The 16,775-nt window shown below is 35.7% G+C and overlaps 1 protein-coding gene across 2 annotated transcripts in view; it reads left to right on the top strand.

Moving 5' to 3' along the window:
* ARAP2 (ArfGAP with RhoGAP domain, ankyrin repeat and PH domain 2) overlaps positions 1 to 16,775 on the top strand; it is a gene marked incomplete at its 5' end in the record, with an annotated part of 152,210 nt that overhangs the window by 41,905 nt on the left and 93,530 nt on the right. For both annotated transcript variants that reach the window (XM_084233136.1, XM_084233135.1), the window contains 3 exons: positions 2,406 to 2,584; positions 11,860 to 11,975; positions 14,506 to 14,705. In XM_084233136.1, the coding sequence (XP_084089262.1) occupies positions 2,406 to 2,584; positions 11,860 to 11,975; positions 14,506 to 14,705 (495 nt within the window). The remainder of the gene's footprint in view (positions 1 to 2,405; positions 2,585 to 11,859; positions 11,976 to 14,505; positions 14,706 to 16,775) is intronic.

Raw genomic sequence — 16,775 nt, forward strand, 5'->3', positions numbered from 1 at the left:
GGTAATCTTCCAGGCTTTAAAGGAGCCATTTGCGGAGATGTAGCCATAATATGCTTAAGTCCGACAGATGTGATTGCCTGAGAAATTCAAATTATTTCCTGAGAAATTGAAATATATGCTAATAGTAATCTAGAAGCCATGAACCCTTTGTCTCCATTCATTAAATTATTGCCTACACTTCAAACTCAGTGATTTGTGTGAATTAGCACAAATATACAAAAGTCATTACATATCATTTACTTGGCAGGAGTATCTTTTGTGAAACTAATGATCACCAGATTTATTGCATTACCAAAATCATAATTGTTAGTACAGTCTGTATCTGCTGTTATTGACATTGACCTAAGGTACCAGAATATTTCCATGTCTCGTAGTTTAATGATGCATATTGTTAATGATTGATAAATATTTCATTCTGATGTAAACAAGCAGTATTACTTGGGAATTATGTAACCCCTGCAAATAAAGTGTTGAAATGAGTGTTTATCAAATACTTTGGCCTTAAGTCTTTAATAGTTTTGAAGGTGTACACAAATGAAGGTGATTGACAATAGATTCATGTTCAGATGTGAACAAATCTAATATGGAGACTTGTTTCAATTCACAGTGAAGTAATTCTGGCCAGACCTGTCCTAGAAGGATCTGAGATAATATTCAGTTTCCCGAAGTTGGGCTCTACTTATTATTTTTTTCTCCTTCCTTCTTAAAATGTTTCCTGCATGAAATTCAGTCTGTTTTGTTTTTCCCTTTGCCTTAACAGCCATTTCTCCTTTGCTTTCTTGCTAGTCTTTTTTTCTAGGTTCATAAATGCAGTTGTCCCTTAATTTTGTCCATTTTGTCTCCATGTACATGAAACATTTACCCACTTTATGGGTCTTCTCTTGCATAAGTTTCCTTCATTCCCGTGTTGCTATCAGTCTTCTAGACGCTCAAGGGAAGAAACTGAAAACCTGAAGTGGTTCTGTTAATAAAGAACTTCCCACCTTCTTTGTCCAGTCAGTTGACAATACCAAGCTACCTTTTATTCTTTCTTGCAAAGGTGCTACAGAATCTCTAACCACATTTTTCAGTGTTAACTTATGAGTTCAGAATTATAAATACACTCAGTTGTTAGTTCTTGAACAGATGTTGGTTCTTTCTTCCTTTGTTCTTGTGTTTTCCTCTTAGTGTTCAGCTTTTCCCTTCTGACTCCAGTTTTGACTTTTGAATTCATCCTTTCTTCAAGACTTACTATAAATCCCCCCATTTATTTTTTTTGTGTAAATCCAGGAACAGTTGTCAGTGTTAAAACATTAGAGTCCACCAATTTTAATAGTACTTTGCTATATGACTTAAGCAAATCCGGTGCACTTTTGAATTGACTCACCTATCATTTATATATTTATAGTGTTTTATGTATGCATATCTAACTTAACTTACAGCTTTAATTGCTCTTAGGGGGGCATGGTCAAATTCCTATGTCCATAACCTAGTGTGTTCTACATAGTTGAAATCACTTAGCTGTTATGTAATGTGAGAACAAAGGTTTTTTTTTTTTTTTTTTTTTTTAAAGATTTATTTATTTATTTATACAAGCACTGGGTACAGTCGGAGGCGCGGGAGGATGAGAGAATTTACCAGAGCCAGAGCCGAGAGTAGAACAGGCAGAGTGACGAAGTACACTGCTGAGGGGAGCAGTGAGCAGCAGGAGAGGTCTGCGTGCCATGTGGGACCCTCGCTGGTGGCCAGGGATCCAGCCAGCACTGTAGAGGCTGCAGGCAGCTTTGCAACCCAGCACTCAACCACTGTGCCACCGGGGAGGACCGAGGACAAAGTTTTAGTTTACAAATAAGATGTGACGAGAGTGCAAATGAAATGGATTAGATTATCAAGGCAAGTGTGCTCTTGACTAAGTTTCAATTGACTGTTAGAAAGAAAGATTTTCTGGGCATTTAAATAACTGAATTGCCAGGTACAATCTATTAACTGTTCAGTCACATTACTTCTACTGAAAAAGAAAATCCAATCTCGTGAATAATCTATGAGTGCTTCTTAAATATTAATATGGACAAATCATCTGGAGATCTTCTTAAAATAAAGATTCTGATTCATCAGGTCTGGAATGGATCCTGAGTTTTTGCAACTGGTAGGTGAAGCCAGTGGTATTGGCTGCAAGATGACTGAGTATTAAGTTTTACAATTATTTTTCCTTAAAAAGTTGGACCATTGACCCTACTTACAATAACTTTCAGATTGTGGTTGTGAGAAAGTATCTGAATTATCTCTTGCAGAGAGAGTAGAACTTTGTTCATGTGTCTGTGTCTACATACCACTTATATACGGTGATATAATGTTTGTATTTGTGATTAATGTGATAAGTAAGTGATAAATATAATGTTTATATTTTCTCCTGTCTTTGTTTTCAGAGGAGAGAAATGAGTGGATTAGCATACTGTTAAATGCACTGAAATCACAGTCCCTTTCCTCACAGTCTCAAGCAGTTGTTGTTCCTGAGAAATGTGGGTATCTTGAATTGAGAGGATATAAAGCCAAAATTTTTACTGTATTAAGTGGAAACAGCGTGTGGCTTTGCAAAAATGAACAGGTGAGCTATGCTACAGTAATTGCAAGTTGTGGTTCCTTGATTCCATTAACAACTATACTTTATTAGCTGTATGAGTGTTTTTACTTGAGTTTCGCTTATAACAAATACTTCACTAAATAAAATAGTGTGTATGATGTGGTAACACATCTGAAGAGGTGTCATCCTTTATTCTGAATCATATATGGTATTGTAAGCCATTATTACCTCAGTAAGATGCGTGTTTGTATATGCATTTATAAATAGGTACGTATCTTTTTTTTAAAAGATTTATTTATCCATACAAGAACTGGGTGTAGGCCAGAGGTGTGGGGGTGAGAGGATTCACTGGAGACAGAGTGGAGAGTAGAACAGGCAAATCTACTGAAATACGCTGCTGAGGAGATCAGTGGGCGAGACAGGAGAGGTCGCTGTGCCTGCCATGTGGGTCAGCTTCCTAGCCAAGGATCAAACTCACGCTGCAGTGGCTGGCAATAGCTTGATAGCACTGAGACTTAACCCCTGTGCCACCAGGGAAGCCCTAGTAGGTATATATCTATATCTCAGTGTTGTTGAATTTTCTCAGTAACTCCAGTGGCAGGGAAGTGATATACATTAAATTTGAGACTAGACATCATCTTCGAAAGGCATAGACACAATTATTGAAAATAAGTTTTAAAAAGCGCTTCTTAGCTGAAGTAATACCAGACTACATGAGAGAATAATTACAAACAATGAGCCATTATAGATGTTGATGAGGTAGGCCCTGTTGTAGATTATTTTTGTTTGTTTTTTGGTAAAAGAAATTATAAAGTAGGCTCAAGTAACATTTTCTTGAGTTTGCAGCATTTGGGGGGATCTGTTTTTTGTTTTTCTAGCACATATGTTGTTTACACAGGAATTAATATACTAGAGGCACATGATTTATGTATACATATATGTATATCATTTTATATGCATGTGATGGACTTGACTTGCTAAAATTGGTTAATAACGATGGACTCAACAGAGAATTTAAATACTTTGAGGGGACTGATTAAAATAAAATTTCAACAAATTCTGTTAACTTCATTTGTTTCTGTAGATAATCCTTTCTCTAACATACCTGGTTTTTAAAATGTGTAAGAAAATCTTTCCCTTACCTTTTTTGGGAAATGAAGTCTTACTTAATTCTTCAGCCTAGAATATATTAGGTGCTTAGTAATTATTTCTTGAATTAAACACTGTACTTTGGATATTGGGTCTAAGAGGAACTCATTTTATGATATATTATGATGGGTTATGATAAGGTGAAATGTAAATGCTGACTGATTTCATAATGAGAAATAAAAATGTCAACTCAAAACAAATAGTAGTTTCAAGAACATTATCAATCCTTATCAAGGAATTCTCTGAACTTAAGTGTGAACTTACTCATTAGTATATTTTTGGATAAGATTTCTTAGCCAATTAATTGTGGAAGGCATTGCTGAGCACAATTTGGCATATTAATAACTTGGATAGCTAGCATAATTTTCAAGAAGAGTAGTTATGTAAAGCTTAATAAAGTGTAGGGACTAAGTATGAACATTTTTAGTCTGTGAAGTAGATGATTAAAACTTTTTTTATTGGTATGAAGTTTAAAAATGCATATAGCAGGGCCTCCCCGGTGGCGTAGCGGTTGAGCGCTGGGTTGCGAAGCTGCCCGCAGCCTCTGCAGCGCCGGTTGGATCTCTGGCTGCTCCCCGGCCACCACCGGAGGAGGGTCCCACATGGCGCGCAGACCTCTCCTGCCGCCCGCTGCTCCCCTCAGCAGTGTACTTAGGTCCTTCTGCCTGCTCTGCTCCCCGCTCTGGCTCTGGTGAATTCTCTCACCCTCCCGCGCTTCTGACTGTACCCAGTGCTTGTATAAATAAATAATTAAATAAATAAATAAATAAAAATAAATCTTAAAAAAATGCATATAGCATTTTAATGTAGCAGTATAGATATTAATTAATTGAGGTATTCAGTTTTTGCTTGCACAGACCTGTTGTGTAAAAATTATTGGGTTCATTGCTTACGTTAGCTAGATTGTGTGAGTTTTTCATTCTTTAGAAGTAACTAGATGTTTTTTAAAGTTTTATTAACATTTTCTGAATAGCAATTTTATGGTTTTATTCATTTAATACTAATAATTGAGCATAAAAAGCATAATGTTTACCATTTGTTGAATAATGGGTACTACGCTGATTTATAAACACTCCTTTTTAATCTTCCTCACAAACGGAGGAGAAAGATATTTTCATCCATGTGTTTTAGATGAGGAAAATGAGGATTAAATAACTTGCTTCAGGATTATAATTTATCATGCATAATTAAATTTAAAACCAGCATTTTGTAACTTTAAACTAGCTTTGTAGCCACTATACCAAATTGCCTTTTTAAAAAGTATGCTAAAAAGAAGATTTCTAAAAGGTTTGTGACCTTTTAAAAAGAGGATATTTAGAAATAGCCAAGCATTCTTGCCTTGAATAATTTAGTTGCCTAGGAGCTTCAGAGTATGTCTCCAACATACATTGAATCCATGTCATGTCCTCTCAAAATGATGAGAAGGGTCCATGTCTTCCCTGTAAGAAAAGTCAGACAAGATAAGCATTGTTGATAGGTGGTTAAACTCAGACTTTAATTAGATTTGTTCAGGAATTATAAAAAGGACATTAAATGAAATCTAGAAATTAGAAAAACTTCTTTTGACACAAGAAATGAGTATATTCTCCTTAAAAATTAAAAGTATTAATGCTGAACCTTAACCTATCTTTTAAGAAGTTAACCTATTTTTAATGTATGTGTGTTTCAAGTCCTTTTCTATACACTAACAGGCACGTATGTGTGTGCACACACAAACACAAACCTTTACCACTTAAAATGTGCATACTATTGTTTATGTATATATTCTTTAAAAAAATATTGTATTAAATGGGATTAGGTCTAAAGAGACTTGGTCTTGAGTCAAGTCTTAAAGAACTGGTTGACTCGGGCATCCCCTGGTGGTGCCGCGGTTGAGCACAGAGCTCTGAAGCTGTCCTCAGCCTCAGCGGCGCCGATTTGATCCCGGCTGTCTGGCGAGGGTCCCACATGGCACAGCAGAGCTCTCCTGTCTTGCCTGCTGCTCCCCTCAGCAGTATATTTCATCAGTCTGCCTGTTCTGTTCCCCGCTCTGGCTCTGGTGAATTCTCTCACCCTCTCAGTGCATCTGGCCTGTACCCCGATTCTTTTATAAATACATAAATAAATCTTTAAAAAAAAACAACAAAAAACAACTAGTTGGCTCAAGACTGTGTGGCTGTATTGAGGAAGGCTGTCCAGGTTCAGGCTGTGAAATACCCTCCAGTTTGATGTATTTTTACATCCTGGTCTGTGCCTTTCTCTCCAGAGAAATGTTGCCCACTGGTTTTCTCACATGGCTGAGCAGATTATGTGAAGAACTGAAGTGATGTGCTAAATAAGGAGTTTTTCTCATGGATAAGAACACTGAAAGATAATGAAAAAGTTTTGATTTATAATGATAAACACCTGAAATATATAATGTTATAATGGAATGTTACTTCAATGAAATTTTAGAAAAAGAATAATTTGATTCAGTTTCAAAAGTTTTAAGTCATAACACAAGAAATGATCTTCTGGTTATATTAAAGATGATGAGAAAGATCTTCATAAAAATGTAAGAGGTGTTAGATTTGACCTCTTTATCTTAATTTGATTAGATCTAATTTAGTTCCTTGCATAAAAACTTACTTTGTTTTTAAAATTTTAAACCCATAAATTTATTACTCACAACTATAGCATGAGTTGAATAAAAATAAACATTTGACCTAGGCCTCTATAACTCATGAAGTATATTCATTTTTCTTGTCTCATCATAGTTTTCTTCATTTGCTTTGGCAGCAATTTCAGAGAGTAAGTAGAGGGTAGAGGGAGGTGGAAGGTTGCTATTATGGTCTATGTTGAAGTGTTACTAAAAAAGAAGTTTGAGAGCTTGTTGAGAACAAAGAAGACTGGACTGGATGGTAGCTGTTCTAGGTTTTCATTCTTGCTCTGCTACTAATTGGCTCAGACAATTAAGTTTATCTCTTTAGTTTAAATGTTGTCATGGGTGTGGAGATGCATTACTGTCTCTAAGACCATTAATTTAGTTGCATGTTAAAATTCCAGATATCTCATCCCAGTACCATAGACTGAGAATTTCTGGGGATAAGATATTAGAATCTGCATTTGAGTAAAGCATCCCAGGTGATTGAGTGGCAGGTGATCAAAAACTAGACACAGTAAAACACTTTTCATTTTTAAATTTTCTTTAAAAATGTAAACATCTAGGTAAATAATATTGTTGATGTTGGAAATTGGGTAGCTTTCAACAGTATTAATGAGGTTAATATTTCTTTAGTTTATCCCTCCACTCGCAGTTCTTACACCCCTATTTGTGATTAACTTTTATGTTTATCTTTTTCAAAAAATTTCTTTTTAAATTTACTTATGAATTATCTTTCTACTTTCTTCTAGTATTTTGTTGTCTTTCATAACTAATCTCTTTATATAATAAAGATAATCCTCTCTTGGCATATTTTCTGCAACTTTTTCTGAGATATTGGTTACTTTTAATCTTTTAGTTTTTGTTTATATTGCTTTTTATCATTTCAAAACTTACAGATTTTCTGTATGCTGGAAAAGTATACCTCTATTTGAAATGATGTAAATGTAGAATATAAGCTATTTTTAAAAAATTAAGTGAGATAGTATAATGTGAACATACATGAAGTATATCTGTTGTCATATATAGTGTTTTACATAAATGGTTTTGCTAGTTGATTGGAATTTCTGAAAATGAACATGTGATGTATTTGAGAAAATTGATTTTGGTTTCCATTTTTTATGTTGCTGTCAGCCAGTCTCTTTTCTTTTCTTGATAAGTTGTTTGAATATCATGTTATTACTACAGAATTAATTACAACCAGATGCCTTCACGGCTGGGATTGTGTATCCATTTAATGATAATTGTGGCATTGAGTTTTTGACTACGTAAATTCACTTGATCGAACATTCTCAAATCAGGGAATAACAAGAGAATCATTCTCCCCTTTTGCCCCAACCAAAATGTCTCTGGTGTCTGGCATGGGAGTGGAACTCTAATAGAATTTGAATAGATCTCATAGGGCTATGGGTTATATGGTACAGAAAGAAACAGCAGGATGTAGGTGGTGGCCTTAAATTCTCTGGGTTCTGTATCTGGCCAAACTCTGCATCTGGTGTTTCCCAGGAAATCCGGTGCCAATGTCATACAATGCCACATCTGTTTTCAACAAATGTTTAAGTACCGAGTTCTAAAAATTCTGGCATGGGAACCTGGCATCCAGTATTTCCAAAAATAGATTTGAAATTTAAGCAAAATGGGGTTAACAAATCTTTCTTTAATTTTCTGTTTAGGATTCAAACTTTCATTTTGCTCATTTCACTATATAATTTTAAAATGTAGTTTTAACCAGCTTCTGTAGCTGCAGGTTCATACAAATAACCCATTTTAGTATCTTACTGATGAGTTGCTGTTAATTCTAATCTGGATGTTGAATATGAAATCATTGGAATGAATATTTTCAGTCACTATAAATAAAATCGGATTATTTTTATTGAAGACAAATTCTGTATTTAGAAAACCCCCAATGAAAGTACTGACTGAGTGTTTTAGGCTCTAAATTTGTATTTCTTTAATTTTTACTACATTGCTACATAAAGTAGATATCACTGTCCTTTCATAAAAGAGGAAATTGAGATCAAGGTAAATAACTTGCCAGGAGTCATACAGCCAGGAAACATCACAGCCAACATTCTTCCTAGTTCCGAGCCAGTGTCCACTTGGTAATTCCTACCTTTGCAGGTCTGGATCTACTCTGCAGGCCTGGCCATGGGCTTAGTAGTGCCAGTGATGGGACTCTTGCTCTTTGAGATCCCATCTATTATGACAGCAAATTAAATGTGAGATGTTTACTCCAGCATCTCTTTGTAGCTTTGTGCTTTCTTTAGTAATACAACTTTGCCCAATAAATTTTTACGCTATTTTTTCAATCTAGTTTATAGCATTTCGAAAGTTAAAAACTTGCCTTGTTCCTGACTTAGGCCTATTTTTTTAAAAATGAAAATAGTGCACACAATCACATGTAGTTAATAGTTTATTTTGAATTTTCTTGAAAATTTTAGCTTTCACATTCCATCTCAGGTTTAAAAATTTATATATACCCGCAGGTTATTTTTAAACATTTTCTTATAATTAACTTTTAAACAGACAATATATTATGCTGGTTTCAATTCAAGAGGTATAAAATAACAATAAAACAGTAGCTAAATAGGGCTATGTAGCACTATGTATGCCAGGCATTCGTTTAAGCCTTTTTAATGTATTAACGTCATCCTCACCACTCTGACGCTGTAGGTACTACCTACAATCATCCTCACTTTGCGGGTGAGTGAACTGAAGCAGGAGAGATGTACCTGATCAAGCTAGTTTGGGTTTTGAGGTTTGTTTTGTCAAACGTCACCTCATATGAACATGACTCTTTCCCAGGCAGGATTCATTGCTTACCCTGCAGCCATGCATTTTTCTTTCTTTTTACAATTTTCTCTCATTCCCTCCTTAGACTGTAAGCTTCCCTAAGACAGCTGTCTGGTCTTTGTCTTCTATGCAGACTTCTGGGCACCCACTAAGTACTTAAAAAACACCATTTTGCCAGGACAATTTGCCCATTAAAAAAATGACTATATGTGCTCTGCCTTCTTCAAAGAATTACTCAGAAAATCAAATGAGAGTGCATAGCTGTTTATCAGCTTCAGAGCACTGCACAAATAGATATTAAAGCAATTATGGAGCTCACTATCTATGCTTAATGAAGACTGATGCTTTTAAACTTCTGGACATTAGCACAGGGGTTGGCACCCAGGGCAAATTGGATCTTCACAATCAATATGTCACTGTGTTTTGCCAGCCTATTTTTAACCTGTGGTCTTAATGATTTCAAATGGTTTTCGAATAATCTGATTGCATCCTTTCCTGCTCTACAAAAGGCAGAGAGAAGTGTTTATGTTCTGATAATAAACATTGCAGATGCATGCTGTGTAGGTTGTGCAGCTGGTTCTGTTATCTGATTGAGTTTTTCTCAGTTGTGCCTATAGATGAGAATCATGGCACTTTGTTTTGCTTTAACCAGAAGATTCTTGGGTTAGAATCTCAGGTGGCAGGGAGAGATCAACACAGGTAATTTTGATGAGCATCTAGGGATGAGGTAGATTTTGCATATTTTCTAAATGTTCCCTGAAAAGATGCTTAATATCATCACAGATATTTTAAATAAGAAATGCAACTTTATATTTAATAGCTCTCAAGTGCACTGACATTTATTTTGTTATTCTGCTGTACATTTTACAGTCCATTTGTGCCAGAGAGTTCAGTGGATACTCTAATTACTCAAAACCATATGGCCATGGCAAACAGCTGATAAATGGCCTATACATTTTCCAGATTCAAAAATCATCTTTGCCTTGCTTGGGAGAAATTTGGGGCCTTGAATTTACCCTCACTTTGTTTTTTACCAGAAATCTCAGCTTTAAACATAGACACTTTTTGATTAGCTGGTAGAAATTAGAGGACATCTTTTCAGGCTGGGACCTTGATGAGGCTCATCAGTTTCTGCAAAAGGTTATCAGTCTTGCCATCTGCTGGTATGATGGTCTGAATATGTATCTCTGCCCTTGGTAATGCACAGTACCTGCAGACAACACCTCTCAGAATAGAGCTGGGGATGGTCTCAAATCCAGCTCTTATCAAAAGCTTCATCACAGAGAATTGTTTGAGTACTTGTAGTCTAATTATTTTGTTGTAGAGTTTTTCCCACATTAGGCTGGACCGTCGGAAGGCTGATTTAAAAATATCTTACCTTGGTATCCTTATTTTACTTCCTAATTTATAAGGAGAGCTTAAGTTCCCAATCACATGCTTTGGAAATCTCTCCAGCAGGTATCTTAGCCAACAGGAGCATTGGTATAGATACTTGAGACTTTGGTTTTTGCTCTTTATTTCCGGTGTAATGAGTATCTCACTGTGTCCATATGCTGGAATTTATTTAAATGGGCAGATTGGAAAGGTTTGATTCTCTCTTCCTCTATTATAGATTACATTAAATGCAGTTTTTTAAAGTGGGCTTACAATACAAAGTGGAAGGGTATCAATTACTGCTAGTTATTGTCCAGTAATTAGCATGTATCCTCTTCTTTTGTATTTCTCTCACTTTCTGACTTGTTTCTCTAACCAAATGAGCCATTTGTTCTTTCATCAGAAAAAATAATATTCAGTTAATGATTTGTTTTATAAATGAGTTATTTCCTCATTTTAACCAAAAACATATACCTTTACAAGAAACGAAGACTTTTTGTAAAATTCTGAATGAAAATTCTGGATACCTTTGCAAGTGGGGAAAGTTTGTTATAATATTTTTATCCATCAGGAATCAAGCACTATCAAGTAGAATCAAATGACAAAAACCTGAAAGATTGCTTAAACAAATAGGAATTTATTTGTGTTAACAGATCTCGTAGTGAAGGCAGTGGACTGCAGCTGCCTCAGGAAACAGGGTTTGTCCTATTTTTTTCTCTCACTCTGGCATCCGAGGGGTCCAAGAATTTGTCTTCAAACTTTTTATCTTAAGGATGAAATGGCTTCTGTGCTTCTAGATGTTATTTCCCAAAAAAGATGAACAGGCAAGAGGTGAAAGTCTTTCTTCTTCCAAAGCTTTCCTTCCAACCCCCACCCCCTCCACCGCCCCATACTATCAGGTAACTATATTTTAGTGACCAAAATTATGACACATTGCCCCTTCTGGTACAAAGGAGGTTGGAAAATATTACTTTTACTTTTAGCTTATATAGCATCTTTTACAGTTTCTGCTACAACTGTCCTTATTGAAAATGCATTTTTTTTTTTTTGTAATTTGTCTTTGGTATATCTGCTTTCTCCTGATCATAATTAAGAATTCAGAGCACATTTAATCTGAACCTGTTCACCATAGGTAATTCATTTTTTGAGGTCAGATTAGTGATGTCTTTTAATGTTGAAATTATTTGGTAAATCAAATTCTAACCCTTTGAGTAGATATTATAATCTTCAATGCATTATTCAACTCTAAATGCATATAAGCAATAAAATTCAACAAATTTATTAGATTTTAGAACATATAATTGTACTTTCAAGAATGACTTTTTTGTTTCTTAACATTTTCTTGTTGTTTCTCCCCAAACAGGATTTTAAGAGTGGACTTGGAATTACCATAATTCCTATGAATGTAGCAAATGTAAAGCAAGTGGACAAAACTGTGAAACAATCTTTTGAAATTATCACCCCCTACAGAAGTTTTAGGTAAGTTACCCTAACTCATTGTGTGCTTGTATTACTAGAGGAAATCTTGGGTGATGCACTTTATGTTGTTATTAGTGGTTTTATTTCATAGAAGACAATAAAATTATGATCTTTATTGTCCAGTTTATTGACTAGTATATAGAAACACCTTATAAAAATGACTTGAATAATCATGAAAACTGCAAAGATACTAATTTCATGGGATTTGAGTAGTTTCTTAAAATGCCTCATTAGTGGTTTTGGTATGTTAATTGTATTATCAAAAATTTATGAAAAATCCCTTTCATACTTTGAAAATATGTAGTAAAAAATACTTCCTTGTCTTTAAGTTGTACTGCTATTTCTATTCTTTTAAACTAATCAAATACAATCTTTCCTTTAAGATCAATCCCTAATTACAATTGTTTCATAATGACTTCCTAAAAAAGACTCTAGCTAAAATCATGCTGAATTGAATGGATCTTATAGCACTTATTGCTAAAGTAGCTTAACATTTCAATATACATCTCATATTATTCCAGTATTTGCTTTTTTACAACAACGAAACAGAAAACAAAGTTCTTAATATGTTTAATAATCTTTAATTCTCAAACTTTGGTATGCAGAAGAGCCACAGGGCAATGTGTTTTGAGTTAAACCACATTAATTCATTTGTAACAAATAATAAACATATTGCAAAGTAGCATGCATGTCAGAGGCAGTTGTTTTAGACTGTTCAAGGACTAACAGCAATTTAAAAAATACTATAAGTCTGCTACTCATTTTTTTCTATCAAGTTATGTCTTCTGACTCACATTTTGAGAAAAAATAATCATATAGAGAATAATAAGCTTCATTTTTACATATGTAGATTCAAGCCTCAATTTAATGTAGATATTAGTTAAACTGTTTACTCTCAGCACTCCTGACACCAAATTTCTACAGTTTTTCCTCTCACCGACTAATTGGACATCACACTGGGTATCCTAGAATTCAATCCTTTTCTGCCATCAACTACACAGAAGGGGCATTGGAACCCACAGGTTTAAAGACTTAGTCCCACAGGAGTGTCTTCCTTCAGACACCAGTCTCAAGTATTTGGCCCCCAGGTTATCTATACTTCTGTCCTACTTGGCTACAAATGGTACTTGGCCTTGACTTCCATTCTCCCAGGTTTGATAATTTGGTAGAATGGCTCAGAACTCAAGAAAAGTTTATTATTACCAGCTTATTATAAAGAGTACAAGAGTGCAAGGAGTGTGCAAGGAAGTGGGGGTTCGTGAGAGTGCCTCTTCTTTGGGATATGTTGCCTCCAAGCCCCATCCCCTTTCTGTGTCTACCAGTGCACATGTTCTCCAAACCCTGCTGTAAGTTTCATAACTAGGCATGATTGATCTAATTATTGGTTGTTGGTGTTTAACTCAATGGCCAGCCCATATCCCCTCCCCAGAGGTCAGGTGCTAGAGCCTAAAGTTTCAATCCTTTTTCCAGCCTGGGTCTTTCTGACTACTAGCTTTCATCTTGAAGTTACCTGGGTCCCAACCACAAGTTATCCCATTGGCATGCAACTGACCCTTTTATCAAGCAGGAAATCCCAAGTGTTTTAGATGCTATGAACTAGAACCCGGGGACAAAGATCAAATGTCTTTTTCCATTGTACTGTACTGGAAGTGACTAATCTCTATATAGAAGAAGAAACCACAAAGAAGTTTATTTAAGTGATGAGGGAGCCACAAAATGCTTCAAAAATATAAAATATAATCCATGTAGGCTACTCATTATTCTTATGAATTGGAATATGCTAATTATCTGTTAATTTCATCGCATGTTAAAGCATTTCCATCTTCAGAACAGAATTTTATTGTGACCCATTAATTAGAATCAGGTACATAGTATGCACTTAGTATTTCTTGAGGGAGTACATTGATATTTAATGTTTTATCCCTTCACCAAGGTACTTGGTAAACACTAAGACAGAATACATCAGAACATGGTTAAAAATGAGTTAGTATTCTGTTAGAATAGTAATCACTTAAAATTTTTTGGATTTCTCGGTTTCTTTAAGCCATCTGGACATTCATCTAATTAAAAAAAAGAGTCTATTTTTAAGATTGCAAAAATCAAATTTTCTGGTGGGTGTTCTTGATAATATAGTTTCTGACTATCATGGCATACTTTTTTGGCAAAATTATCCAATAGTCCTGAAACTCTGCCAGTCTCTTATTGATTATTATATAACCACTGCTTAGGAAACATGGCCTAATATTTAAGCTTTTGACCTAGCAAGCAATTTTTATACTCCTGTCAGAAAAATGTGTATGTTAATTTTGGTTCAAGGTATGTAAACAAAGACACAAGTGTTGCAGAAAATTTAAGGAAAAATAGATTTTTAAATTAGATGATTTTTAACAGAAAGACTATCCAACTGCCTGGAAGGCATATTTTTCAGTTGCTGTTTAATTTGCCAGTGAAATGAATATGCAAACTGAACATACTGCTTAATTGGCCTTTACAAGGGAGATCGATAATGCAGAAACGTTAATTGTTTCAGCTTTACAGCAGAGTCTGAAAAAGAAAAACAAGAGTGGATTGAAGCTGTGCAGCAATCGATAGCAGAAACTCTCTCTGATTATGAAGTAGCTGAGAAGATTTGGTTCAATGAGTCCAACAGGAGCTGTGCAGATTGTAAAGCCCCAGATCCTGACTGGGCATCCATCAACCTCTGTGTTGTCATCTGTAAGAAGTGTGCAGGTAATGAGTGCTAAGTTATGCTCATCACTGTTCGGTGGCAGACTGGCACTGAATGCTCTTTATTGTCATATGTAATTTGTCCCACATAATGGTTGTGAAAAATAAAAACAGAGGAAGCTTACTACATGTAATCAAATCCAGAAATATTTTATGATTCTAACCTTCTCTTATGCATGACTTAGAGGTAAAAATTGATTTTTAAATGTGCAGTTTTTCATGTCCAGGCATGGATTTTAAAAAGACATTAAAATTTATAGATTTTAAGTGCACATTTAGAATAAACTCTGAACATGCTTGAATTTTTGAAAGATTTGCTCATTTTTCTCCAATCATATTTTGTAAGAATTATTTTTCACCTCAAGATTGTTCTGAGTTCTTCACTTGTACACCAGCTCTAGTATCTTTTACAATAAGAATTTTTGTGTAGTGTCATTTCACAGGAAAATAGACATTTATGAAACTAGTCATCACACTTATTGTGACCTTACCCCTTACGGACTGTGACAGCTGAGTGTGTTTAGCAGCTCAGGCAATTGTCCAGGTGAAATGAGGGAAATGGATCCCAGCTTAGAAATGCAATCATAGAGTCCTTGGAGAAAGTTACAACATAAACTTTATTTCAGTTTTCCAGTTTTGCCAGGTACCTGACTAGTCTTGTGAACTGGGAAGATGTATTAGACATGACATTCCTCCAAAGATATATAGATAGTAACTTATATGTATCCTGTGTAGATTAGAGTATGATTAGGGCAAGATTAGTGCTGAGTCTGGGTGTAATTGAGAGAATTTGGAGTTCTAGCTCCTAGCTGAGCTAGAGCTAGGAGAGGAGCACTTGCTTCACTATCCACGCTTTTCTGGAGCTCTGTATGATCATGCTTCTCATCATACTAAGAGAGATACCCTCATGAGCTAAATAACAACATCAGTAGCAAGCACGAAAGAGCATCCATTAATCCTCCTCTCGTTTGTATTTGTTCCCATTCTTTTCTCCTCTCCTGTCTCATTGGAAGAGGTGGTTTTGGTCTGTCCAAGGCTGTCTCTTTCTATTTCTGTTCCCTGTCTTCCCTCTTTTTCTTAGGCATCTCACCTCATCCCCTTTTCGCTCTCTACCCAAGTATTCATCAATGGTTTATTTGTTTTGGGATGTAAACTTGCATTATGTCTGTTAACAGCTTTCTGAAAACCTCCCGTTTCCCTCTGTGTACCATTATCAGTTCCCTTTCCTTTCATGGGCAAGATACTTCAGGACCAGCAGTTTGCCCAGGGTTTCTTTCTTTCTTTCTTTTTTTTTTTAAATAGTAGGTTTTTTTTTTCTTAAAGATTTACTTATTTATTTATACAAGCACTGGGTATAGTCAGAAGCACGGGAGGGTGAGAGAATTCACCAGAGCCAGAGCAGGGAACAGAACAGGCAGATCGGTGAAATACACTGCTGAGGGGAGCAGCGGGCATGGCAGGAGAAGTCTGCGTGCCATGTGGGACCCTCGCCAGCGGCCAGTGATTGAACCAGTGCTGCAGAGGCTGCGGGCAGCTTTGCAGCCCAGTGCTCAACCGCTGCACCACCAGGGGAGGCCCTGCACAGGGTTTCCTAGTTCCACTAACTTCCTAGTTTTTCTTACAAATTCTGTAATGAGCCGACTTTTCTCTTTACTCCAAGAAAATGTTTTCACCACACTTACTAATGTATTTTAACTCTCATTTTCTGTGTGGTTAGTTCCTGTCTACCTTCTCTGCAGTGTTTAACACGCTTGGCCAATCTCTCTAAGACTTCCCATCCTTCCTTACTGTCTAGGATATTTTCTTAGTATGTTCTTATTACTCTGGTCATTCCCTTGCAGGTTACTTTTCCTCAGCCTGCTCCTAAAATAGGTTGATTCCTTTGGTTGCATTCTCAACTCTCTTCTACTCTGAATTCCGAGTGATATTTATTGTTGAAATTTAACATTCATTTTTAAGCAAATGATTCTTACTCTGTTGGACACCATACTCTTCTATCCACCTGCTAGAATCTCCATAGGGATTTGCCCAACTAACCTCGAAAGTAACATGTTAAAAATAGAGCTCTCTTTG

The sequence above is a fragment of the Talpa europaea genome, assembly GCF_964194135.1.
Source record: "Talpa europaea genome assembly, chromosome: 5".
Classification (NCBI taxonomy): Eukaryota; Metazoa; Chordata; class Mammalia; order Eulipotyphla; family Talpidae; genus Talpa; species Talpa europaea.